This window comes from Patagioenas fasciata, chromosome 25 (assembly GCF_037038585.1).
Source record: "Patagioenas fasciata isolate bPatFas1 chromosome 25, bPatFas1.hap1, whole genome shotgun sequence".
Lineage (NCBI taxonomy): Eukaryota > Metazoa > Chordata > Aves > Columbiformes > Columbidae > Patagioenas > Patagioenas fasciata.
The window spans coordinates 2055860-2081750 of NC_092544.1; the positions used below are offsets into that span (position 1 = coordinate 2055860).

General features: G+C 56.2%; 1 protein-coding gene across 4 annotated transcripts; it reads left to right on the plus strand.

The window, feature by feature from the left end:
• Positions 1-1987: 1987 nt before the first annotated feature.
• Positions 1988-24280, plus strand: RSPO1 (R-spondin 1). Of its 4 annotated transcripts, none has more exons than XM_071799150.1 (6): positions 1988-2108; positions 19293-19392; positions 21126-21317; positions 21954-22103; positions 22531-22719; positions 23531-24280. In XM_071799150.1, the coding sequence occupies exons 2-6, from the start codon at positions 19350-19352 to the stop codon at positions 23686-23688; spliced, it is 732 nt and encodes a 243-aa protein (XP_071655251.1). In that variant the 5' UTR covers positions 1988-2108; positions 19293-19349; the 3' UTR covers positions 23689-24280. The 4 variants fall into 4 exon arrangements, with proteins under 4 accessions (XP_071655251.1, XP_065713356.1, XP_071655250.1 ...); XM_065857284.2 differs by lacking the exon at positions 1988-2108 and adding an exon at positions 11848-12355 and having other exon boundaries at positions 19293-19684; XM_071799149.1 differs by lacking the exon at positions 1988-2108 and adding an exon at positions 11848-12355.
• The last annotated feature ends 1611 nt before the right edge of the window (positions 24281-25891 follow it).

Consider the following 25891-nt stretch of genomic DNA (forward strand, 5'->3'; position numbering starts at 1 on the left):
TTTCATCAGCTTCGCACGTGTTTGATCATATGAATAGGGACTGAACCTCCCCACAAGTGACAGCAGCCTGGCTGCCCAGGGTCTGTCGGGGTTTTGGAGGAAAGATGTCTGTTCTCATCCAGAAACTCACTGTATTCTCTGTGCACATGGAGAGAATTTGGCTCCTCTTGTCTGGCATCATGGCAGGGAAACAGCTTCTCCCTCTGCCCTGGGACAGGCAGGTGGCCACGCGTGGGAAAAGAGCACTCCTAAGGCATGCCTTCCACAAGCAAGCTCAGAACAAACGTGACGCCAGCATGAACATATAGAGAAGAAAAAGGTCACCCGAAGCTCAAGCGAATTTTCTTTTCATTGGGCTTTGCTGGCAGGTGGGAGAAAGTGTCCTGGGAAATGGCGTGGGTGGCCATGGCACCGCCTGGGCTGCACCAGTGATGCTTCCTTGGAACGTGCACCTTGGAGTACGCACTGGGGGTCTGGCTGGTGGTTGGCCACACAGCAACCAGGAGCTCCTCCTGCCAAATCCTACAGCAGGAGCTTTCCTGGACATCTCTGCTGTAGGCAATACGTGGCCTCTGCATTTAAACCCATTTTGCTTCATCTGGAGAAGCTTTGAGAAATGAGTCCTGCTGTTGAGCTGGCTCTTCTCAGATTAATGCCATGAGGCTGAGCGAGGCCGCGTGGGCAGGGAAGGGCTGGTGGGGGGCACTCAGAGCCCCCGAGCACCCGCCACATGCTGTGCTGCTGCGGGACTGCTTCTCATTGAGCCCTCCTCAGACCATCCCTCATTTTCTATCAGGGTGTCCATTTCCACAAGCAGGTGGTGATTCTGTTTACCAGGATCCATCCTGAGACATCTGGAGGGAGGCTGGCTTTCAGGTGATAGAAGCAGATGGGCTTAGTGCCTGTTGAAAATTAGGTCCTTTCTATATTGTCCTGAAGTTTCTAGTGGGTTTTGGAAATACAAGCGGCTGCAAAAATCTCAGTCTCTCCAAGGCAGAAGGTGGTGATGCCTCTGCTTTGCTGGTCTGGCTCTGCGCAGGGCAGAGCCCGGCACAAACCAGCGCTCAGCCACGTACGCACAGCTGCTGCGGGGAAATCAGGAAAGTTTCACTGGATCCATTTTTCACCAGAGAAGGTCAAGAGGTCCGGGATGGATGTCCCACGCTGGGAGATGTTGGCTCACGCCAGCAAAGCCACCAGCACGGCGGTCCGAGCCGCCGGCGGGCCGGGGCGGTGGGAGTCCCCTTCGCCCGGCTCAGTGTGACCGGTGGCCATTGGCTATTCCGGAGCTGGTTTCCATGAAGACTTCTGTTTTTTTGTAGAAATGTTGAACAATTCTGGATTCCTCCCCATGTGGAGCGGGAAAAATTTTGAAATCTTGAACATTTTTGAGGGCTTAAAAACAATTTCCCACCCAGTTCTAGCCACCAGTCTCATCAGGATGCGTTTGAAACCACTCCAGCAGGAGCTGAGCAGAGCTGGTCTCAGCTGGATATCGCTCTCGATGAGAAATGCCGTGGTCAGGGGTCATGTTTCTTCAGAAAAAAAGTATCTTCAATAGCTCAGGAAGTTATTAGTGTCTGCTAACAATAAGAGCTTTGGATTGATTCAATAGATGCTCCTTTTAATTGTAAAATGCCAGTAATGAGAAATGTGCCATCCAATGACTCATTTTTCCCTTGTAAAAATTTTTGGACATTTTTATTAGTTTTACAAATGACAGGACCTCGTATTTCTGAGAACACTTTATACAAGCCTTGCACAAGCCCACTCTCATAAAAGCGTGTCTGTGGTGACACCCGGAGCCACAAGAAGGAGAGCGGTAGAAAGGCCCAAAGTGGTGAGGACAGCCCACAAGTGGAGCTGGCAGGATGGAAGCCCCAGAGGGTGGGAAGGGGTGGATACAGCGCGGAGACATCAGCCCGGCCGCTCCTTCCCAGCAGAGCCGTTCTGCAGCGGCGCGGGGCGGGCAGGGGATGGGTGCCAGCCGGCGCCCGCGGGTCCGCCCGGCGCTCAGCCCCGCCATGGGGCAGCCGCGCCGGCGCTGAGCGATGCGCCGGGCACCGGGAGGGCAGGAGCCAGCCCCGGCCGGGCAGAGCTGAGCCAAGGTAAGCGCCGGCACGGGCAGAGCGGGGCCCTGGACCTCCTCCTCCTCTCCCCACCAGCCGCTGCCTCGGCCATTAACCCCAGCCCCGGCGTTATCCATCTTGGCGTTATCTCTGCGGCAGACAGCGGGGCCGGGTGCGCACCCAGCACGCCTGCTCTTGGCCGGCTAGGCGCGAGATCAGGGGTCGAGAGCGGGCAGGTGAGGGGCACAGGGACAGTGGGGGACAGCAGGGGATGGCCCGGCTGGGGCGGCATCGCCACGGGGCTGGATGGGGTTGGTGGGGTGTTCCTTCTTCTCTGGAGAACAGGAGAGCTGCTTTGGCCAGACCGTGCTCTTTTATGAAATCCAAGCAGTTTCCCATGGAGAATTACTTTGCACAAGGGAGAAAAACATCATTTTAGAGAATTTCTCATTTCAGCCTTTCATTTCTCCTTTCTTGTTGACATCATTTGTGTTTTTATTTACATCTCCTCATGACAAGTCATCTGTAACTCTGCGCAGTGTACCATGAGTTGGCATGATATGACATAACACGAGAGCTGAGATAGCCTACTCCTATTTTAGCTTGGAGGATATTTTAAACTTTATGTTATCCAGGAAATTTCTGAAATATTTGTCTTCATTCCAAGCCAGAATGAAAACAATTTTTGAAATGTTGGAAGTTCCCGTGAAACAAGTAGCAAGAGCTTCCAGCTCAGCCGTCGTGTGCGACAGGGCGGCCGGCGGGGAGGCCCCAGCCCTGCGCAGGCAGCGGGCAACGGGCAGCAGGGAACGGGCAACGGGCAGCAGGGAATGGGCAATGGGCAGCAGGGAACAGGCAGCAGGGAATGGGCAACCGGCAGCAGGGAACAGGCAATGGGCAGCAGGGAATGGGCAGCAGGGAATGGGCAACAGGCAGCAGGGAACGGGCAATGGGCAGCAGGGAATGGGCAGTGGGCAGCAGGGAACAGGCAGCATGGAATGGGCAGTGGGCAGCAGGGAATGGGTAACAGAGAATGGGCAACAGGCAACGGGCAATGGGCAGCAGGGAACATGCAGCAGGGAATGGGCAGTGGGCAGCAAGGAATGGGCAGCAGAGAATGGGCAGCAGGCAATGGGCAATGGGCAGCAGGGAATGGGCAGTAGGCAACGGGCAGTGGGCAGCAGGGAATGGGCAGCAGGGAACAGGCAGCAGAGAATGGGCAGTGGGCAGCAGGGAGTGGGCAACAGGGAATGGGCAGTGGGCAGCAAGGAATGGGCAGCAGGGAACGGGCAATGGGCAGCAGGGAACGGGCAGCAGGGAATGGGCAGTGGGCAGCACGCCTCTCCCCATGCCTGCCACAGCCTGGCACACGTTTGCTTTGCAGCAGCACAAGTGCCATCGTGCGTTGGGGTGGGGGTTAACGGGAGAGGAGGCTGGGGGACGGGCATGGGGAAAGCGTCTGGCATGTCCCTGTGCCCACAGGCAGCAGCAGGCACAGGGAAGGCGCCGGCTTGGGCCCGGCATTTGCCACAGCATCCCAGCATTATCCAGGCACGGAGCTGGGATGGGGAGCAGGACGTGTGGCGGTGTCAGCTGAGGGCAATGTGGACAGGCAGCAGGGCTGCAGGCAGCAGGGCTCTGGCCCTGGCGCTGCATCTGAGGCACCGCGGGACAGGCAGCGCCGGCGGGGACCGCGGGAAGCCAGGGTCCCTGCGTCTGCATGGCTGGGTGGAAAGTGCTGCCAGGTTCCCAAAGTATTTGTCTTTGCCTCTGTGCCGAGACGCTCAGTCCTCAGAGCTTTGTTTTGTGTACTCTGGGAACTGACAATTTGTAAAGACATGCTGCTGGGCTAATCCTCCATCAGCTCCCGGCGCAGAGACCAGCTGGGCTCTGGCAGCTCTCTCCCTTCTCCCACTTCGGTCTGCTGAAATAGCGAGTGTCTCCGCAACCAGTAGCTTACAGGTTTTGACTTATACGCAAAGCAGAGCCGCAGCTTTCTGCAGTCGGCAGCTGGGACTGCACAGGCACGTCGTCCTCCCGTGCCAGCACAACGACCTGCCGGGACGGCACGGGGGCTGTGCCAGCAAGGTGCCAACGCCGCACCGAGCGCTGGGGGCAATGCCAGCCTCGGTGGTGAAATCATCTTGGCTCTCTCCTGGCTTTGGAGTCGTTGTTATGCCCTGGAGATGCTCTTAGGGAAGGGAGCTCTTTCCATGGCGTGGTTTGCTGTGGCTCCGATCCACGAGCTAATGCATCAGGGAAGCAATAAAATTAGACTCTAAAAAAAGGTACCTTCCTCTTTGTGCGCAGGAAACCTCATGCGCTGCGCAGAGCTTTAAACAGAGAGCACAGTAGCACCGTGAGCCTTGGGGCGAGTTAAAGACCGCTGTGGTGTCTCCTCTGCTGAGCCCCAGCGTGCCTGCTGGGTGAGCAGCGGCTCCAGCGCCACGCTGGAGAAGCACTGGGGAGGCCGTTAGGAATGGGGAAATACTCGCGCTGCTTCGCTCAAAGCAGGCTGGGGTGAACAGGGGGACCTCTGGTGTGCTGAGATCTCTCCGGGGCCAGGAGTCGGTGTGTAGGTAGGTGCTGGCCGGGGTCAGAGCCCGGATCGTTCCCATCGGTTGGCAGGGAGTGACCGTGCGGCTGGAGCCCCTGGGCGCTAATCCTGGGTCTGCCGAGGCCAGAGGTGGCTCAGGGACACCCTCGGCGAGGCGGCTCCGCAGCACGAGGGGCAGGGCTGCCCGGGCACGGCAGGAGCCAGGCGGCCGGCGGATCTTCCCTGGAAAACAGGATCATCCCACAGCCCCCCGCGGGAAGGCACCGGTGCCATTGCTCTGCGTGTAAAGGGCCTGTGATTTTTAAGAAAACTCATTTTGAAGCTGACTGGAGCCTGTCAGAGCAAATTAGTTGCAGTTTCAGCTAGCCACTTGTTTCTGGTTTAACCCTGGGAAAGCAACTGGCCTACAAATGTTTACCTTATGAGGTAAACCATCAATATCCTTGAAACTTTGATTAAAAAAATACCGGATTAGAGCATCTTGTGGGTTTCATTCTTTTTTTTTTTCCTGATTCATTTCACAATATGCCAGAAGAATGGCTTGAGTTAGGGCTTTGGCAGGGGCTTTTATCATGATGGATATAGTGGAGGATAGAAAAGAAATTTGGTTATCAGAGGATGCCAGAACTCAACTTCCTAGCACATACATTTAATAATGCGAAAGTTCTCCTTTAAAGGTCTCCTTAGAACAAATCCTAGTCATCACAAAATCCGCGGAGATAAATTAAATTACATTTTAATAGTGGAGAACTCATTCCTGGGCCGGGTGCAACAGTGAAAGTATGTTCTCTCTTAGACAAAAGTAGCCTCATCTCCCATCAAAACCCTGAATGTTACCATATGAAAAACTTAATTGGAAGCGAAACCCCAAAGCTCCCAGGGCAGAGGCACTACGAGAGGCTCTCCAGGCTCTGGTAGCTCTCTTGCCGACATTGCAGTCACTGGAGCGTTATTATTCTCCCCCTTGTAAATGAAAAGAGGTACAAACGCTTCCCATGCAGACAGAGATATTTAAAGTGGATGGTGTGTGCAATAAGTGCGGCAGCGTGGGGCGAGGTGGGGTGATGCTGCCAGGGCCAACGTCGCCTCGGGGTCCTGCGCGATGAACAGTTGCAAAAACTGAGAGAAACGGGGGGAAAAAGGCAAAAAGAGAGAGGGAAGCTCTTGTGTTCATCCCTCCCGTCGGGCCGTGGGCCCATCATGGGGCTGGGCCTTGCTCCTTGCCGTGTCTGTACAATTACCGAAGTCCCTCGGCAGAATTAGCTCCTTGCAGAGCACTGCATTCAATTAATTATATAGTTTAAAACACAATACGTAGACATAGCCCATCTGCACCAGCAAAGCTTTTGTCTCCGCTGGAAATCTCCGAGAGCCACGGTGCAGCGAAGGCGGCCGCGCACCGGCCTCTCCGTGCTCCTTCGGCGCAGTCCCGGGAGACAGGTTTTAATTGCAATTAAGATAATTACAGACGTACTGCAAATGTCTCGGAGAATGCAGTGGAGCAAGCACATTTCTACAGCTTTTGCTGTGGATTTATTTCTGCTGGGTTCGGTGCAGCGATGCTCCTGTCTGACCCGCATGTCCCTCATGAGTGGGGACACAGGGACAGGCACTATTCACCTTTCGGTGCCACTTTGGTACCACCCAGAGCACCAGCGTCAGTGTTGCAGCCATTTGGGGGTCATGGAGAATCTCTGGTTGGTGTCTGTGGGGTTCCCAAGTTGCCCCAGGGTCCCAAAACCATCCGAGGGTCGCAGTGCCAGCCCAGCCGGCCATGGCTCCCTCTCTGCAGGTCACTGGCAGGGGGACTCGGGCCTCCCAAGGCCACCAGCTTGTGTCCCCACGCAGCGAGGGGAGCCCACAGCAATTACAAGCTTCCTGCGTGTCCTTCCTCTGGGGTTTTGTCACACATGATGTCTCACATCTGGGATTTGACCAGTTGGTGGGGATGGTAGTGCTATTTCCATGCCAAGCTGTAGCTTTTTTACCCCTAGCCGTTTCAGGGCTTACAGCTATTGTGTGCTTTTTAATGTTGCAAGAATTTATATTGGGAAAAAGAGTGCCTTTTTTATTTTTTTTCTCTTTTCTCAATGCCTTGGGAAATGTCATCCAGCAGGAATGTTCCCAAGAGTTGCTCATGGCCGAGAGGAGGATGGGCTCGAGCAGGGTATGCCCGGCTCCCATCCTTGTGCCCGGCCACGCGGGACGGGCTCTTTGGGCTGCGGGTCCCCTGGGTGCTCCGTCCCTGCTCCCCCAGCTCCCGGGGAAGCGAGGCCAGCCCAGCCCCACGGCAGCACCCGCTCACGCCATGCCACCGCTGGGCACAATGGCAGCAGAGGCAGAAGGGAGGCGGCAGGAGCCTGGAGAGGGACAAGCTGTTCGCTGAGCCACTCCTGCTGCAAAGGCTCTTGGTTTCGTGTCCCCTTGGCTGTGCCGGTGGCCTCTTCCACTTACAGCTCTGGACAGAGTTACAAGAAACGCTGGGAGTCCCAGCCCTGTGGTGTGTCATCATTTAAACTTGTCTTTAATAGCGTCCCAAAGCAATTTACTTTTCCCGAACATCAAAACCCCCAGAGCGATACTGGGAGAGGCAGGGCTTCCCCTGTGGATCCCAGTGGCTCCCGCAGCCCCTGCCCTGCCAGGCTGGCTGTCCCCTCACATGGTGGCCCATAGAACAGACCCTGCTTTGGCCCAAGTGAGAGTGTGATGTGCTTTGGGAATGGATTAGCTCTGTGCGATGGATTGGGGCTTTGTTGAATGGCTGGACTGAGAAAGCGCTGGATCTCGGGTGGGGTTTGAGGGCAAGGGGAGGCAGAGCTGAGACACATTGGGCAGGATGCGAAGGCAGATCTTCCCGGTGAAAACACAAGTGAGGTTTATATCGATTGCCCCACTGCCTTTTTCCAGGCTCAGCGTCGCGTCACAGACCATTTCCACAGAGCTCATTATGGGACAGAAAAGGCTGCAGGCAAATGTCTCTGCGTTCGCCAGTGGTTTTGCTGTGACTGACCTCAAAGGGCTCTGTCGTATGTGTGGGGAAGGGAGGGCAGAGAGGAGCTGAGCTGATGAAGAGCTGAGTTGTCTGAGAAAGGTGCTTGCAAACCCGCCTGCTGTTGGGCTTTTACACAGTGGGGAACATAAACTCAGAGAGAGCCAGCAGAGGGTAATGCCTGGGGCCATCCGTGGGGCAAGGCATAGGGTATGGCCTGATGACTACACACCTCAAAAATCCAGCCCCAGGAGCTGGTACCAAGGGGGAAAAAATAAAGAGAAGAAAGAAACAGCGAGGAAATGCCAGGCTGCATCTCCTGCCAGGATCCGGAGTGGTCCGCCACCCTCCTGCGTGCCAGGGGATGCTGGGGGATGCAGGTGGAGCAGCCCCTCAGTGGGTGCCCCCCATCCCACCAGCCCTGCCCTCCTCCCCAGCCTCAGAGGTTTTGCAGAGGAAATTTTATAGAGAAAAATGTAGCAGCTCCTGCCTCTACAAACACAGTGCGCTGTTGTCCTTGCCAGAGCTCAGTGCTGGTTTGCCTCAAGGAATCTGTGAGATCCATCCTGCTGTGATCTGTAACAATATTGGGATTAAATTAGCTTCCCTGAGCTGCCGAGGGGTCAGCGTGTGAGGCCCCCTGGTTAATCCAGCAGGCCAAAGAGAACAGAAGCCTCCCTGCATTGGGAAAGGAAAACAACGGGGTCTGTTTGCAATCCATGGAGCTAATTCAAACAGCATTCCTCAAACAACAGGGGAAAAAGGCCTTCGAAGCGAATGAAAAAGGAGCATTTCCCAACATGCGCATAACATCGCTCCTTGGAAAGAGGCGAAACGTCCAGCCTGCACAGGGCACGGTGTCAGAAAGCACGGCAGGCATGAAAGAGAGATCCTGAAAAGCAGGGTAGCACTCCAGGGTGCACACGTCCGCCCTCGGACGCTACAGCCCTGCCTGGTAAGCACAAAAGCAGCCGGTCCTGCCAGAGCCCTCCAGACCGGTGCTGGGGCGCAGGGGGCACTGGCACGCTGCCCGTGCCACGACTGGGCTGGCACAGCGTACGCGGACCTTGCTCTTCCTTCACCCACAGAGTTACACAGAAGTGGTTTTCATGGCTCTACAGTTCACAGCTGCTCAGCACCAAACCGGGGTGGCTGCACAGGGACACCCCTGGATGGAGATGTGATTCCAGCAAGAGCCATTGCTGGGCTGCCAATGCCGTCCCTTCCGAGCGAGGCCACCGAGCAGCGCTGCCTGGAGGCCCAGGCTTGCCTGCTCTGCCCGGGAAGAAGCGGCATGCCCAGGTGATCCCACCAGAGTCAGCTCCCCTTGCCCTCACTCCATGTCTCCCCAAGGAAGCGTGATCCCCCGTGCCCCCAGGCCTGACCCCCCAGCTCCGCTTGTGCAGCCTGTGTCAGGAACTTGATAGTTGTCTTTGCAACCAGAGCAGTTGTTTATGCAGTAAGTTAGGCACTTGGGATAACTGTATTACCGGGGACTGAGGACTGCAGGTGTTCAGATATTATTAAAAACAATTGCCTGGGCCATCAATCATTCTGCAGGAGATAAGCCTTCTGAGAAGCAAACCTCTGTGTCGAAGCAGGGTGCGCAGGTTGGGGCTAGGAGCGTCAGAGACAGCTTCAGGACGTTCTTGCTTTCCTTCTGCTTTCTCGGCCAGCGTCATTCTTACTTTTTGCTTATGCTGAGATATTATCAAAGGCTGATGAGGCACCAGGGATGAGTAATGCACCCTCTGTGTCAGCCAACAGCTTGCAGGCGCTGATACCTGCCCCTGCACACAGGGTTAACGTGGCAGGCGCAGAGCCCTGGTCTGACAGAAGCTGCGGTGCTGAGCGCCAGAGCTGTAGGGTGCAGACCCACCACGGCTGCGCCCAGAGGCTCAGGAACCAGCTCATCTCGTCCCCGTGGTCCCCAGGCAGGGCAGGATGGGTGACGGTCCTGGCAGCAAGGCTGGGACCGCAGTGGCCACTGGCCCCGGTTGCCAGGCACCTGCTTGGCCAGGACTTCTGTGGGCAGCAGGCAAAGCCTCCCAAGTCAGCAGCTCTGCTTTCAATCTGGAGCCGCTTGGTGTTTTTTACCCCGCTAAAATGTGGAATTTCTTGTCCTTTTGTACGAGAGAGGAACAGCCTGTTTAGGATTAATTTAGGATCAGCCTCAACAGCCATTGACTAAAGAAAAACAAAATGGTAAATTAGCTGCCTGTCAGAAGGGGAAGAGATGTGGGACTTGATGCTGGATTTATTGTGGAGGGTGTTAGGCCAGATTTAGTGCGATTTACTGTCCTCTGTAATGATACCTTCTAACATGAGGAGCTGGCACGCTCGCCTCCTTTGCCTTCAGAGGAACACGCTGCTCTGTTCGCTCATCACTGACGTGTCCGGTAGCCCTGTTCTTGCAGCCAGGTTTGTCAGCATTTCCATTATAGACCTCTGTCTTTGGGGCTTATTGCTCAGTTATAAACATTTGCTCCAGACTGAAACTTGATCTACAACTGTCAACTGGAGTTGCAGTGCTCCGAGAGAGGTTAGAAAAATGAGGTTCAGCTATTCAATGTGAGCATAAAATACAATATCTTCTGTTTGTAAGATTTTTTTACTCTTACCGTCAACTAAGTGACTTTGTACCAGAGCAATATTTGATGGCACTTCAGAATTTCCTAGAATAGGGAAAAACCTCCAAATATAAATAGAAAAGGTCTTTAATACGGACACTCGCAACAGTGACCACTTTGCACCTGCCCAATATTCTAAACACATTCATTAGTGCTCCTGCGAGATAGTGATGCCCTCAGAAGATATCGTTTACAAGTATGAAACTCGGGACATCTATCGAGGTGCCAAAGATCCACCTTCAGCGGGGGCTCATGGGCACCAGGGTATCCAAGGGGATCTGCCCTGGCCCCAGCAAAGGACCTGGAGGGGTTCAGGAGCCACCACAGGGCTTGTAACAGCCTCTGGTGGAGCCTGTGCCCCCCGGCTTCCAGTTGGGAGCTCTGCAAGCTCAGGGAGGGTTGAGGGAAGACAATGCTGCTCCTCCTCGCCTCAAGACTTGTGCTAAGCACTGCAGGCTGACTCACCCTGCTTGGCACGGGCGTCTCACCCGGCAGCGTGTTGTCCTGTGCTGTCCCTAGGAACACTTGGAAGCTAAGACAGAATTTTACTCATTACAGAAGAATTATGGCATCTGCTTGAGCGGATCTTACACCTAAAATAAATACTGCAAGTGTTCAGATGGTCGGAGAGTCGAGCTGTACAAGGGGGAAGGTAAAGCTGGAGCATTCAGTGCATTTCCTTCAGCAGCTCCCTGACTCCTGCCCATTGCAGGCTTGGGCTCTAAGGAGACTGACTACCTTGTGTTATGGCCAAATAACTTTTATGTAGAGAGTTTAGAAGATATTGCCATTGATCTTTGCAGCGCCACTCAAAAAACACAGCCTGCAAATTCCCTTCAGCCAGAGAAAGCCAGTGGCAGTTGGATGAGGAAAGCGTCATAGAGGGCACACGGCTCTGCCATCCGCTCGGGAAGACAGCGGGCACCACTCACTGTTCCGCACAGTGCGGGGTCCAGCACGGCTCCACAGCCACGTGCCGGAGGCAGCGGGTCCCCGCCGGACCCGGGGTGCAGGGCCAGCAGGGGGGACAGGGCTCCCCGGGGCTCTCCTGGGGACAGGCAGGCGCGCGGTGGATCAGGGAAGGCGCCTGAGCCCCGGTGTTCCCTGCGCCCGCAGGAGCGGGGTCTGTCCCAGGAGAGCTGCGGGACCACGCGGGGGTGATGGAGGGCAGGTGTCCCTGCACAGCCCACCGCAGCCACACCGTTTTGCCCAGCACCAGCATTTGCTCCCGCTGCACAGCCAGGGATCGAAAAATAACCCGGCGTTCGAGCTCTTTGCCTTAGTGCCTTCCCCCTCCCAGAGGATCATAAGCTGCTTTTAATATTTGACATGTTTATTAACAGATGCAGTTGTGACAGCTGATGACTTCATATGCCAGTTACCACTGAAATGTTAGTAATAACTCGGAATTAACTGTCATAAATAAAAAAGACTGCAAAGACAACTGGATGGTGTGTCACTCTGCCGTAATTTACTGAGACCCTGTTGGCTCTGGATGCAACGCTGGAAGGTCCTTTGTGCAGCTCCAGTCCGGGTTTTGCAACAGTCACAATATTTTGGCTGGATATTGTCTTAGGAGGTGGTACTAGTGGGGTGGAATTCCCTCATGCAGGAGTTTGCACTAAATGCCTTTACAAAGCTGGATACTCTGGTAATAATAATAATAAAAAGCCCCTACCCGGTGGATGGGGATGGAGTCTACGGCATTGAGACCAGGATTTATTAACGTGCAAATTGCTCTGATATGATCACATACTTTCTGCTTTGCATACGCAGGGAGCAGCGTGGGCTGATGGAGTATGAACTAGCCTGGGCGATCTTTACGAGCTGAAATCCTGCACATCACAGAAGGGGTTGTTTCTCTGCGCAAAAACCTGGGAAGCTGTTAGAAACCTGCTTCAAAAAAACAAGTGAACGAAATACCCAGAGCCAAACGCACCAGACTTCTCCATGAACTCGCCATGAATATATTTTTCACTTTTTTTGACAGAAACGTGCGTGTAACTTTCTCTGGAGGCACCGAGGATTTCTGTAGTTGGTCTTGTAGTGTTTTAAAGCTGAGAAACCAGTAGAGTCTTTTCAGCAGTGATGAGGGAGTGACAAGTCAGAGGTAAGGGTTTCAGAATGCATGTTTGTTTAGATGAAGCTTTTGCAATGTGGGCTGCTAATGAGGAACGCAAGCCTTGTCAGCATCCGACTTGCGGGTTTGCCTTGTGCAATGTGGATAATGAGTTCAGACAATGAAAGCTGTGAGAAATCGCAGCGCGATCTGTTGGGATCCCCGTCTCCCCCACCCCAAGGTGTGTGGGGCTGTGCAGGGAAGCTGGGCTGCTGCGCGCTGTCCCCTGCCGCTGTTTCACCTTCCCACAGCCGGGAAGGGGATGTGGAGCCTTAGTCGCAATATCGATCGGTTCGCTGGAGCTCGTTGCTGATACTGGACCAGCACCGGGGTCCCAGCGGCTGCAGCGCAGAGGCTGAGGGCTGCGCGGTGGCTGCAGTGCCCTGCCTGCTCCCCACCGACGTCCGGGGACAGCAGTGTGCTGAGCAATGAGGGGACCGGGCAGTTAAGCAGGTGCTGTCTCAATATTGCGGTGGCTGCGCCTAACTCAGCCTCCTGCAGAGGACGGCAGCCATGGGGGCACAGCAGGCACCCGGCGGGCGCGGGGTAAGTACGTCCTCCCCGGGTTTTCGGATGGGGGATCAGTGGGGAAATGGTTAACACAGCAACCACGGTAATAATTAGACGTCTGTGATAACAGCCCGTGCTGATGCATAGGGGAAGAGCTGGATCTGGGCGCTGGGCTGCCAGCCCACGGGTTGGCGAGGGCGCGGGGCTGGCGGTGGTGAGGGACCTTTCCACCTCCATCCTCCTGGTCCCCCCGTGCCAGCTGAGCCAGGGAGCTGCGAGACGTGGGCACAAGGGACTGGGGAATGGTGACCCCTGGACTGCTGGGGTTTCTTGTAGGTTCAGGTTCCCTTGGAGATGGATGAGGGGGTGTTCAGGTGATGCAGTTTGGATTTGAAGGGGTGTCTTCTAATAAAAGGCATTAAAATAGGATAATACCGACAGAAGCAAAGGTTGCACAGCATGACAGCCATGGAGCCTTTGCTCTCCTGCACAGGGGTTGGCGGCTATCAGTGCAAAAAATCCTGTTACCCGCAGGTCCGTGGATTTGGGGCAGGGCTTACCGTGCTGTTTGTGGTGGTCAGTTTTATGCTGAGATCCTGCCGGGACCCAGCACTTGCAGTGAAACATCTGCCTGGAGTGTTCTCCAGTTTGAATGATTTTGTCCAAAGTCCACCTGGACCTGGAGCAGATGCCATGGCTGCCCCATCACCCCATCCCTGCCATGGGGCCGGGGCTGTGGAGGCTGGGAGGGAGGGTGGCAGCAGCACGGCGGGCCTGGGAACGCTGCGACATGCCTGGAAACCACCCTGGAAAAAAGGCTGGTTTCAGCTGGATCAGCTCCCCGGCCCCGGCGCTGCGAGAGCAGCAGCTCCACCCTGAGGGATGCGAGCCGGGGTGCAGCAGCACCCGCACCAGGGTGCAGGGGCATGGAGATGACCCCTGAGCACAGCCCAAACGAGCTGGCCATGCCAGCGTGTGCAGGCAGCAATGGAGCAGAGCGTAAACCCCACGTCTCCATCACCCAGGCTGGGTGTGAACAGGCAGAGTGCTTCTCTGCTGCACTGCTGCCATGAGGCTGCAGCGAACACTAGAGCTGGGGCTAGGTCACCCCCACTGGCCTGTTGGGATGGACCTGCAGGGGGACAGCGGGGACACACAGCCGAGAGAGGTGGGGATGCCTTCCCTGGGGCTGTGCAAGGGTGACTGGTCTCCTGAGGATGGACGTGCCCATCTTTGCCTGAGCCCCTGGCAGACACAGACACAGCCTTCAGCCGTGCCCACCAGCAACAGCCTCCAAGCGCCATCCCCTGGGACTGTGGCTTCCCCACACGCCCTGTGCAGCGGGTGGCATGGGCTGCTGCAGGATGTCCTCATCGCAAACCACACGAGCAATGCCAGGCTCTGCAGAGCTCACTGCTGGGTCCCCCTGTCCTAGGGTGCAGGTTGCTATAACCCCTCAAAACGCCAGAGCTTTTGTCCCTGACTGACATTCAGTGAGTCATGGAACTGTAGAAGGCTTCAGGCTATGTGTACCTAATAGAAATAGGTTTGATTCTTCAGTGACTACAGCTAATTCCCAGGGCAGCTTCCCAGTGTGCGGTGCCGGAGCTGTGCGTGCTGGGATGGCTCTGGTGCAGCTTCAGATGCTGCAGCCTGCTGCCCAGCTTCTCTGCTTCCTTCTGCTCCCACCCAAGATGCCACCCCCTGCGCAAGTGGGGAGAGCAATGGAAATACCCCAGTAAAAAGCTTCCTGATGTTTTACAACGCTGGAGCACAAGCGCTCCCGGAGCGGGGCCTGTGGCGCTGCTAATCACAGCGTTACTCAGAGCAGCTGCTGTGCCGGGCACCGCGCAGGGCGGGCATGGAGCTGGTGCTGAGCGGGGCTGGTGCTGGTAGGGGGGCCCGTGCTGCTGCAGCACGGCCCCGGAGCGACTCCCCGCAGGCAGGAGCCTCTTCTCGGCTCTTCCCCATTAGCGGGTCACAGCACGGCTCTGCAGATTCGGGGAATGCAGTGCAGAAGCTGGTGGAAGGAGTCAGACCTCAACAATGCTGCGGAGAACTCTGCTGCCAGATTGGCTTTTATTATTTTATTTTTTCAGTGAAGTTTATGGGTTAGGGATTTTGGCACTCGGATAGAATATCAAATGAAGACCTTCTGGTTCGGAAATTTGACTTAATGCAGCCTTCTTTTATTGCTTCAAGGATTAGGCAGAACAAAGTGGCTCTGCATGTGCATGGGCAGAGATGTTTGCTGCCGGAGGCACGTGAGACACCCCGTGGCAGCCGCGACGACCCAGCCATGTGTGGGACCTTCTTCCACAGAGGCTTTCACAGCGCTCTCATGTAGCATTAAAGCTGTTTCTGCCTTGCCGACAGCGAAACCCCCCTCGGAAAGACAGCAAGAGACTTTCCCAAAGAGAATGAGGGCACCCTAACCCCGGTACCTGCTGCACGATGCCGTGGGGCTGGCAGGGCAGGCAGAAGCTTTGCCCATGGGGTCACCTGGCGCAGGTAGAGCAGAGGCGCTGGGTTCAGGGAGCAGCAGCACCATCTTTGTGTGCCTGTAAAATGGGAGTAACGGTGTCACAGGGCTGAGAGAGCTTCCTGGGGCACCCGGGTGGACAGGTGTTTGGTATCGCTGGTCCTGCAGCACCGCAGCTTGCAGTGCCACGTTTGTGCCATGGCAGCCATGCAGCCAGCACTGAGCCACCCTTTGGTGCTCGCTCCTTGCTGAGGCCGACTCTGGTGATGCTCCCTGACCATGGGTGGACAAGGGTCCCACCTCATGCCCCTGCCGGCACTCGCGTCCCCGTCCGGTCCCTGACACCCGCACCTCCCGGCAGTGTCAGGGAGCGAGGGACGATGCTCACTTGGGAGCTGGCTGACCCCGCTCCCTCGCCGGGCAGGGGAGCCATGCAGCCACACCTGGGGCCGGAGCGTTGGATGTCTTGGGCAAGCTCTGCCGGCCGGAGAGTTTTGCCAAGGGAGGGCAAGGCATGCAGCAAGATAACGGCGTGTGTGGGCTCCTGCTTGTTTGAAAGATGCCTCTTCTCCCGCTGGCTATATCCCACCTGGTGCCATTCAGCCGCACTGCAACAGCAGCTCAGCCACTGCTGGGACAGGGCTGGACTAGAGAGGGTGCAGGGGGCTCGTGGTGGCCACGAGGCCTCCAGATGAGGGGTGCAGGAGGCTGCGCCAGCATCGCTTCAACTTACTGCCGCTCGACACTGGCCTGGTGACCCCCTAAACAGACTCCCAAGGTGAAATTCAGTTTTTGTATCTAGTTCCAGGGCCTGGATCCCCAAATTCCCCCGCACATGTAGCTGATGTCCAGCCGGCCACTGGCAGGCGGCCTGACAGTTCTGGGGGTTCATTCCTCCTGCTGGAACCGGACTTTGTCCTGAGTCCAGCCTGTGCACAAGCATCTGGTCCTTCTCTCCCAGGCTCAGTAAACCTTTGGAGAGCCCGTTTACATTACGGATAGCCTGATACATTCAGCAAGAGGCAATATATCAGCAATTTAGTTATTGCGGATTAGGTCTTGAATATCCTGGGGATATAATGTTGGTCTTTCTCACCTTGTGTGTAGGAGGACTAATGGTAAATTATCTGGATGGTTTACATTTTCTGGTTTGTATTGGAGCTCCCAAGGACCAATTTATCCTGATTGAATTGCAAACAAGGCTTACTGTCGTCTCACATGCAGGGGCCAGGTCTCTCCATCAATTAATTCAGAGCAATTCAGGTTACCCCAGATTCTTCCTGTCGATGGGATAATGGCATAAATCCTACTAATGTTTAGACTGGAAATTGTTTGCAGCAAACTGAGCTTGACTGATAGCTGCAACAGCAGAAAGAATCATAACTTGTGTCCTGAGGTGAGGGTGGGAAGAGCTGGAAGCCCAGCCCTTCTGCTGCAGTTGGTGCTGGTGGCCATGCCGCAGGCACCGTGCCTCGCGGGGACATTTTGAGATGGGGACGGTGCCTTTTCAGCATCCAGGATGCCAGTAGCTTTTCTGTGCTGAGTGAGAGCTGCAGCCAGAGGTCCAGGCTCAATTTGGGCTGGAAAGCAAGGAAACGAGGAGGAAAAAGTGAGTGCCTGTCTGGTCTGATCTGTGCTCATGGTCCCAAGGTTTCCCATGGCACTTTCCTGCCCTTGTGCTGAACAAGCCCTGAGGGATGGGGTATGTGGCGGCAGCACAAGCTTCACACTGGCTCTTGGCACACTGGGGCTGTGTTTGCTGCTGAAGAACGTCCCTGCTGCTGTCCCCGCACCGAGGGGACTTTGCTAAACTGGGAGTGTTGTGTAAACACTGCAGGACGCGGAGCGGGTTCAGCATGTGCTTCCTGTGAATGCGTTTCACCTGCAAACCTGCTGTGATTAAAAACAAGGGGCAGCCAGATGGGGCGGCCACACCATGCTCCCTCCGGCACAGCTGGTGCTCAGCGCTAATTTGGGGAGAGTTCGGGTTGTGCTGCACTGACACTGCCCCGCGCAAACCAGCCAGCATCCCCAGGGTCCTCCGGCTGCGCCATGCATTGCTGTACCATACTGTGCATTGCCATACTGTGCCGTGCATTGCCATACTGTGCCGTGCATCCATCCAGAGGGCCCGTCCTGGCCCAGCTGCCTGTGCCACAGGGGAGCCCTGTGCTGTGCCCAGGTCCCTGCACATCAGTGTGGTATGGAGGGGGCTCCAGGGCTGGGGTGGGATCCCTCTGTATAGCTCTCTGCTCTGGTAAACACTCCCAACAGCCCAGCTTAAGCACTTGACAGTGTTTATAAAGCTGCTTGCAGCAAACAGACTTGGAAGTGCAGAACAAGTTGGTGTTTACACAAGCGACTAATTATTTATTTGAAACTCCTGTGGATGAGCTGTGGGCTGTAACGACAAGCACATGGGGAGCGCTGTGCTCCTGCCCCAGCAGCTCAACGGAGCCGCAGCAGGGACGGGGGGAAGGTTCAAAGCCATCAGGGCAGGAGGACGATGGCAGCATCTGATGGCCTTTGGGCCTTGCTGCCACATGTGAGCCAAAGCTGCTATGAGGTACCCATGCTGGGACACATCTCGGTGTCAAGGAACAAGCTCCTACAAGGCCCAGCAGCACCCGGGTCACATCTCCTGCAGCAGAGACTCAGCATGCTGCTAGCCCACTGTGCTGCCATGGGCAGCCCACTCCGGTCAGGTATTTTGCTGCTGTAGCTGTAACCAGCCCATGGCTGGGCTGAAGCAGGGGAGTTACTCTGGCCAGTGGTGCCTCAGCAGGTCCCCCAGCCCACGTTGGGCACGGGGGAGCCAGCACCCTGGGGACTGTGTCCATCCCACAGGCAGCACACGGGCTGTGGCCGGGCTTCCTTCCAGCACCATCGCCACCGGCCATTTGAGGCATTGGTGATTGCGCAGTGATTATAAAGGGATTAAAACCCTTTTCATTTGATTTCACAGGGTGAATGTTGTCACCTTTATTCCCACACAACATCAGCTGGTGGGGGGGCTTTGCCAGCTGCAGAGGGACGAGTGTGGCCCTGCCCGGCAGTGCCAGAGCTCCAGGTGCAGCCCAAAGGCGGCTGTTCCTGCACAGCAGCTCGGCAGGAGCAAGGGCTCAGCATCTCCTGGGCTGGCTGCACCCTGGGCTGCCATGGGCAATTTCCTACCGCACTGGACTTTCTTTGCTCTACAAGAAGTCCTTGCAGAGCAGTTGGTGTGTCACCCAGCCTGTCCTCCTGGCATCGCCGTCTCATGGTCCTGTCCCACCACGCATGTTGGGCAACTCACAGCTGCCGCTTGACGAGGGCAGAGCGGCACCCACAGCCACGCTCGCTGCCCTACCCTGGGCAACCCTGGCAGCGCAGCTCCCACGCTCGGTGCTGCCTCTGCCCACGCAGGCAGCGCTGACCCTTCCCTGCCGCTCCGGGGGAACAGGAGCTGGGAGGTTTGGAAATTCCCTCCGAGCAGAAACGCAGCGTTTTGGGCAGCTCACAGGACGATCCCGCCCCGTCCCCAGACAGCCCCATTGCCAGCTTGAGACTGCAGGCTTGCTCTCTGCTCCTCCACCGGCCCCAGAGATGCCCACTTGATGGGAAACATCTTGTGCGCTTGGCATCCGCAGAGGCCATCTGCTATGTGAGGAGGGGCAGCCGAGGGGGACTGGCACCATTTTAAACAACTTTCAGCTATAACCGTGTGCAGCATCGGCAGATGGCAAAGCTGCGTTAGGCGTTCCGATGTGCCTCACTGTTATTAAGCAATGCAGCGCCTCGGGGATGAGCTTGGAGGGAGATTCACCCTGCACCCCCTGTGTGCCGCTCCCCCTGTTCTCCCCACGATTTCCATGCTCTGTCGCCGCCGTGCTGAACCCAGATGATACGGGAGCAATGTTGACCGGCGAGTTAATCTGTTCTCTTCTTCCTTTGCAGTTCCTGCGAGCACACTTGGAACCTGCCAGCAGCTAACGCTCGCTGCCGGAGCCCCAGATGGGACTAGAGCCCAGCTCCTGCGCTCCTCACGGGGATGAAGGTAGAGCCATGTTACCTGCTACCTAAGCTCACTGTCGCTGCTGTAGTGTGTGGATATGGTCCCGTACCAGGCTTTGCGCACAGACTCTCAGCTCTGATCCAGCCCGAGACGTTCTAGCGGCAGCAGAGGGATCCCCAGCTGTGGATCGGCTCCTCCAACCACCCTGCCACGGAGGGGCCGCAGCGCTGGAGCGTTACTATGCAGCTTGGACTGTTTGTGGTGGTGGTTTTTCTAAGCTCAATGGATCTAACAGGCAGCAGCAAAGTGGTGAAGGGCAAGAGGCAAAGACGAAGTATGTATGAAATGCTTTTCTTCTCTACTTCTTCTTGCGATGCTTTGCGCGGATGGTGAATGTGTTTGCCAACACAGAGCGCTGGGCAGAGCCTGGGGTGACCCTCGGCACTCCCCAGGTCCCTGTCACATGCGGAGATGTGCGGTGCCCTGTCCCATGGGAGCTGCTGCAGCCTTGAGCTGCCGGCGATCACCTCGGCAGCTGTTCCCGCTAACCCCGCAGGCAGGGACAGGCAGGGATGGGAAGGCCGTGGGGAACCCGGGGTGCATGGGGTGTTTATTCTCCCTCCAGCCTGGCCGGTCCTCAGCCAGTCCCAGCCTGGCACTCACGCAGGGCAGCTGGGCTGAACCGGCACCAGAGCAGCCCCATGGGTTGGCCCTCATTTCTGTACACTGGTTTTAGAACTGTTTTACATTAAAACCGCTTTAAATTAAATTATATTAAAATGTTGTTGTATTAAAACTGGGATTACTGAGCCCTGTGAGAACAGTGAAAACTTGACGTCGTGGCTAATGCCATAAAGCGCACTTTCCCGCGAGGGCCAGGTTTATCCTTTGTTACGGACGCAGGGCACTGGGGCTTAGCGCTGCAGGATGGACGGGGCTGGATCCCTGGGGGTCCCTGCAAATGCCAAGGAGATCCCAGTCCAGACCGAGCAAACCTCCTGGCACCGGGTGCAGAGGGTCTGTGGGGCTGGGGACCCCTCTGTCTTCTGTGTCACCGCCCGAGGCTGCGGCAGCCGCTGGTCCTGCAGACCCAGTGCTGGGGTCTTGGGTCACTGTGGAGGTGGAGGAAAGTTTTCTTACCTCTCAGCCTGGCATGTGAACACTGAGATGCTTTTGAAGTGTAGTAAACACAGTATTTAAAAGAATACTTTTTAAAATACACAGCTTTTCTATAAACAAGGACGCTGCTTGCATAATAAACTAATAAAAATAACCTGCATTCTAGCCTGCAAAGAATGCTATTGGTTTCAAAACAAGCAGCATTTTCTATGATAATTAAAAGCAGAAAACTCTCAAGACATGGGATTGAGTATTTTTCTTGGACTGAGTTTAGGAGCTGAGGACACATCTCTATTTTGGGGGCAGTGAAACCTCCTGCACTGCCAGATACAGTCAGCATGAGCGAGGTCAGAGTGAGATCTAGCTGGGGATGCAGCCGGGCTCGAGGCGCAGCGCAGAATCAGTCAGAGGGTTTTGCCCCAGCACCGCACAGCTCCATCCCGGCTCGTCCGGCAGCGTGCCCACGGCTCAGGGCATCGGGCACAGGGCTGTGCCACAAGCCACGGTGAGGTTGTCGGTGCAGCGGGACCCCAGCCCTTGGGGTCGCCATCTCTGCCCGTCCTGCCCGTGATGTCGGTGTTGCGGGGCTGGGGATGGGGCGTACGGAGCCCCACGGCACAGCTGGGCACCAACCGCTGCCTCTCTTGCTCTTGCAGTCAGCACCGAGCTGAGCCAGGGCTGTGCCAGAGGCTGCGACCTGTGCTCCGAGTTCAACGGGTGCCTGAGATGTTCCCCCAAACTCTTCATCCTTCTGGAGAGGAATGATATCCGGCAAATTGGGATTTGCCTGCCATCTTGTCCACTGGGATACTTCGGCCTTCGCAACACAGACATGAACAAGTGCATCAGTGAGTAGGGGGTGGGAGGGAGCGGGCAGTATGGAAGGGGAGAAGGCAGTGCCGATCAGGGCAGCCGTCTCTCCCCAGGGAATAACCCCATCATTTGTGCTGATGATGGCCAAGGCACCTCGAGTGCCCAGCCTGGGGCTGCGTCTTTCAGCCAGAGCACCAGAAAGAAACTGGACATGGAAAAATGCGATCACTTCCCTGGCAGCTTCACGCAAACCACCCTCGTGGCCAGATTTCCATCTAACCCCATCCCTTCGCAGCCCGTACTGTAGCTGCAGCTGGAGCAGTGGATATGGGACTGTATTCCTTGCACTGTCCCCCTTTGGCTGACTGATCCTCAAGCTGAACGCCAGCCCGAACCTTTTCCACCCTGCCCAATTCCAACCTGGCAGCAGCTGCTGTTGGCCGCGGGAGCTGCAGCACAGCAGCTCTGGCCTGTACCAGGGGACAGCACAGAAAACTGACTCTATCTGAATGGCAAAGCCAGGGCTGGCAGGACGCTGACTTGCCCTGGCTGTTGGCAGAGCCCCTGGAGCCAGGAGCACACGCCAGTTAGCAGTCACAAGCTTCCTGAGGCTTTTGCTCACCTCGGGTTACGTGACAGGGGTTTTTTTGTGTGTTTTTTTATTTCCCCAGAATGCAAAATTGAGAACTGTGAGTCCTGTTTCAGTCGAAACTTTTGCACAAAATGTAAGGAAGGTTTGTATTTGCACAAAGGGAGATGTTACGTCACATGCCCCGAAGGCTACTCTGCTGCCAATGGCACCATGGAGTGCAGCAGTCCTGGTAAGTGATGCTCGGGCACCTTCCACTGAGCTTTCTGTGCATCTGTTGCGCCCGGTCGCATGTATTGCTACAGTTTGGTTTGGAAGATAAAATGAGCTCCTCAGAGACGGCAGCTCATCGTACCCGTGTTGGGTGGGTGACGGCACGGGCCAGACCCAGCCCTTCAGAGGGCAGAGCCCTCTGGGAAGCAGCCAAGATGGGGAGCAGCACCCCAGCATTGCTGCTGCCTGTCTGGGCTGTGACTCAGAGTCTGTGCAGTGCGCCAAGCAAGGGGGTGCCCCGGAAACTGAGGAAGCTGCTGGGGAAACACACGTACCCATCCAGCCCAAAGTGGGGGAGAGCTGCGACGGTGTGCAAGGGCGCCGGGAATCCTGAGATAGCAACGGACAAACGAGAGTCACTGCTGGTCTCTCTTGTTATCTGGCAGCACAATGTGAAATGAGTGAGTGGGGGCCCTGGGGGCCCTGCTCCAAGAAGAGGAAGCTCTGTGGTTTCAAGAAGGGCAACGAGGAGCGAACGCGGCAGATTCTGCAGGCTCCCTCTGGAGACGTGTCCCTGTGTCCCGCCACCACGGAGCTGCGACGATGCACCGTGCAGAAGAACCAGTGCCCCGAAGGTGAGCAGGCATGGAATATCTCACATCTCACCATCCCTCCCCAGCACCCTTTATTTGTCAGGCACAAGCATCCAGCCCATTGTCCAGTATCACAAATGCGCTGCTCGTCTCACTCCCCCTCTGCAGTATGGGGAACACAAAGTGACGGCAGCAAGAGACCCTGGGTAGAACCGACACAGCCCCCGGGGGTGATACCCAGCATGGCCGGTCGTGTGTCCCACGGGCTGTCAGATATTTTAGCTCCTTCCCTGGGCTGAGAGCAGCAAGGAGCTGAGCAGCAAAGGTGCAGACCTGTGCGCTGCGGTGGTGGGAGCCGTCTTCTCCTCCACCTGAGCGCTTAGGTCTGTGTTTTTCCCAGGAATGAGGGTGTCTTCAGGATGAACGGTGACTTGGTCATCCTCCCATGGGATGGACAAGGATTGCAGCTGGGTTGAGTGTTTTGAGGGAAACCGGTTCTGAGCAGTAACTAACACCGCAGGGATTAAAGAGCCGGGCAGGGGGAGGCAGACAGAGCCGATCTGCTCCGCTGATGCACCCGGCAGCCCGCGTTAGCTAAGGGGCTTGGTATGCAGCCGCGGAGCAGTGCAAGTGTTAACACTTCTGCTGGAGACCGACAATTACACAGCTAAATCCAGATTTGCTCCTTCTTCCCTGTTTGCTCGCAATGCAAAGCACAGCCTGGCAGACGGGTGGCTCGGGGGCACCTCTGCGTGGGGAGGGTGCAGGCCCTTGGGCCACCCCCGGCGGCAAAGGGCCACGGGCCAGCTTGTTCTGCTAGAGAGCCTCACCGTGCCCCTTTGCTTTCCTGCAGGGAAAAGGAAGAAAAAGGAAGAGCAAGGAAAGCAAGACAATGCGAATGGGAACAGAAATCGGAAAGACACCAAAGACGCTAAGTCTGGCACCAAGAGGAGGAAGAGCAAACAGAGAGGGGCCGCGGTCCCCGTGACGTCCGCCAGCCCTGCCCAGTAGCTGCCCCTTTTCGTCACCTGATGGCAAGACTTCATTGCTGCTATGTATATGAAAGCTTTAATGAACCAGAGCACTGCTACACAACACGTACACATGTCCAGAAAGACAGACATATACTCCCAGACCGACCCACAGACCCAACGGAAACCACATACACAATATTTAAGGAGGCTGCAGACGCGCGCGCTGCCCGGGAGCGCGGAAGGACGCTGCCGAGGAGCGGGGCGGAGGGAAGCCCAGCTCCCCGGGGCTCGCGGGGACGCTGTGGGGAGCAGAGGTGCGGGGGGAGTCCGCCAAGGACCCAGACCCAAGACTCCATGACCAAAGGCCTCAACTTGAGACCGGCCCCAGCACTGGCGTAGCCAGCGGGACGAGACCGGACCCGCACGGCCGCTCTGCCCAACGGGGACCTGGACTCACAGAAAGGCAGCGGTCTCTTTCTCTTCTCCCCACCCTTTATTTTGTGTTTTAAGCTGTATGACTTTATCATTGCGAATACATGTTAAACGTTTGTGGTAAGAGGTCAGTGGTATCTGCCCTGAATCTGCTTCAAAGAGTTATTTCAAATTAAAAAAAAAAAAAAACAAAAAAAGTCAAAATGACAACCAGCTTCCTGAGTGTGTGGTTCGTGCCTTGGCCCCTATGGAGGCTGGTGTCCCACAGGACAAAGACTTTCTGGTAGAAGGGAAACCCACCAAAGCTTTAAGGAAAGCCCAGAAAACATTGCCAGCTGCCCTGCAGCCACAAACCGGCCGTCCTGCGCTCGCGGGCCCCAGCCGTGCTCTGCAGAGCCCCCCGAGGAATTCCCACTGAAGGATCCAGTTAACACGCAGCAGATTGAGAAAACGAGAGGTTACAACAAACCGCAGGTTGCCGAAACGTTGTGACTCTGCTTGTACAGTCACGGCTGCGGGACCCATCCCGGGCTGGGGACGCGCTCGTCGGTGGTCCGGACACCCCCAGCGTGGGGCAGGGGGGGCGGGCGGGAGGGGACAGAACCGCTGGGGCTCTGCAGAGAAGAAGCAAACTGTTAGTTTGGTAGAACCGCCGGTCTGCACGCTGTGCTACCGGCTGCGGTTGCCTGGGTTCCACACGAGCTGCTCTGCGAGAGCCGACACCGGGGCAGAGGCAGCGGGACGAGGAGCCCACGGGACAGAGACCTGGTGAGACCGAGTGGCTACACCAACACTGCGTCTGCACGGAGGGCTTTGTCACGAGGTGGCATACAGCTCCGTTTCCCTTACATTTTGAAATGTGCTTCCTCGATACAAACATGTGCAGGTATTTAATTCCTCTGAAGTTCAGCAAAAGCCCTCTGGTCCGGGGGCTCCCAGAGATGTGCCCAGGGGGGATCAGGGATCCGCTGCTGGAGCTCCCAGCTCCCCTGGTAAGGTGATGGGCAGGGAGAAGATCACCGCAAAGCTAAACCTGGAGAATACGATCTCTGCCACCCTTGCTTTGCTACCACCTGCTCTGCTCCATGGTTTGGAGGGCACGGGAGGCAACAAACACGTGGGGACACCTGTGCGGAGCCCTCTGCTCGCCCCAGGGATTGCCAGCCTGTGTCTGCCTGTCCTGGTCGTCTCCTGGCACCCACCGAGAACTTGGCTCCGCAAGGGACCCCAAAAACCCCCCTTGGCCCGGTGGCTTTGCAGCTGGTTGGGCTCGGGGTGGGACGAGGGAGCCGCACGGTTGTTTCGGCTGTGGAGCTGCCCCAAGCTCTCCGTGACTGCCCCGCTGGCAGCAGAACCTTTCAGCCCATCATCCACTTTGTGATTAAGTAAACAAGAAGCCGTTATATCTTTTAAAGGGGATTCCATTACAGCACAATGATAAATGACCAGCATACCAGGCAGAGAGAGAAAGAGGTTCTTAAAAGTCACCCCTTGAGTTGTTTATGGATCATGTTCAGACGATTCCTGAAAGCCTCCCAGCTGAAAGATCAGATCTCGCTTTATTTTCCAGCCTCAGCCAGTCTGTGAGATAAGTATTTGGGTTGTGCCACGGCGTTGCATGTAATCAGAACCGTTCTTCCTTTCCACTTTCCAGCAGCGATAACCAGTAACCCTTTCATGAGCCTCGGCTTGTGAATTCAGAACCGATTTGTCCACATTCCCCCCACTCAGCAGCTCAGCCCCAGTCCTGTGGGGTCTTAGGGGGCGTTGGGTTTGTACCCGGAGCTCCATTCACCGGGGGATCCCCA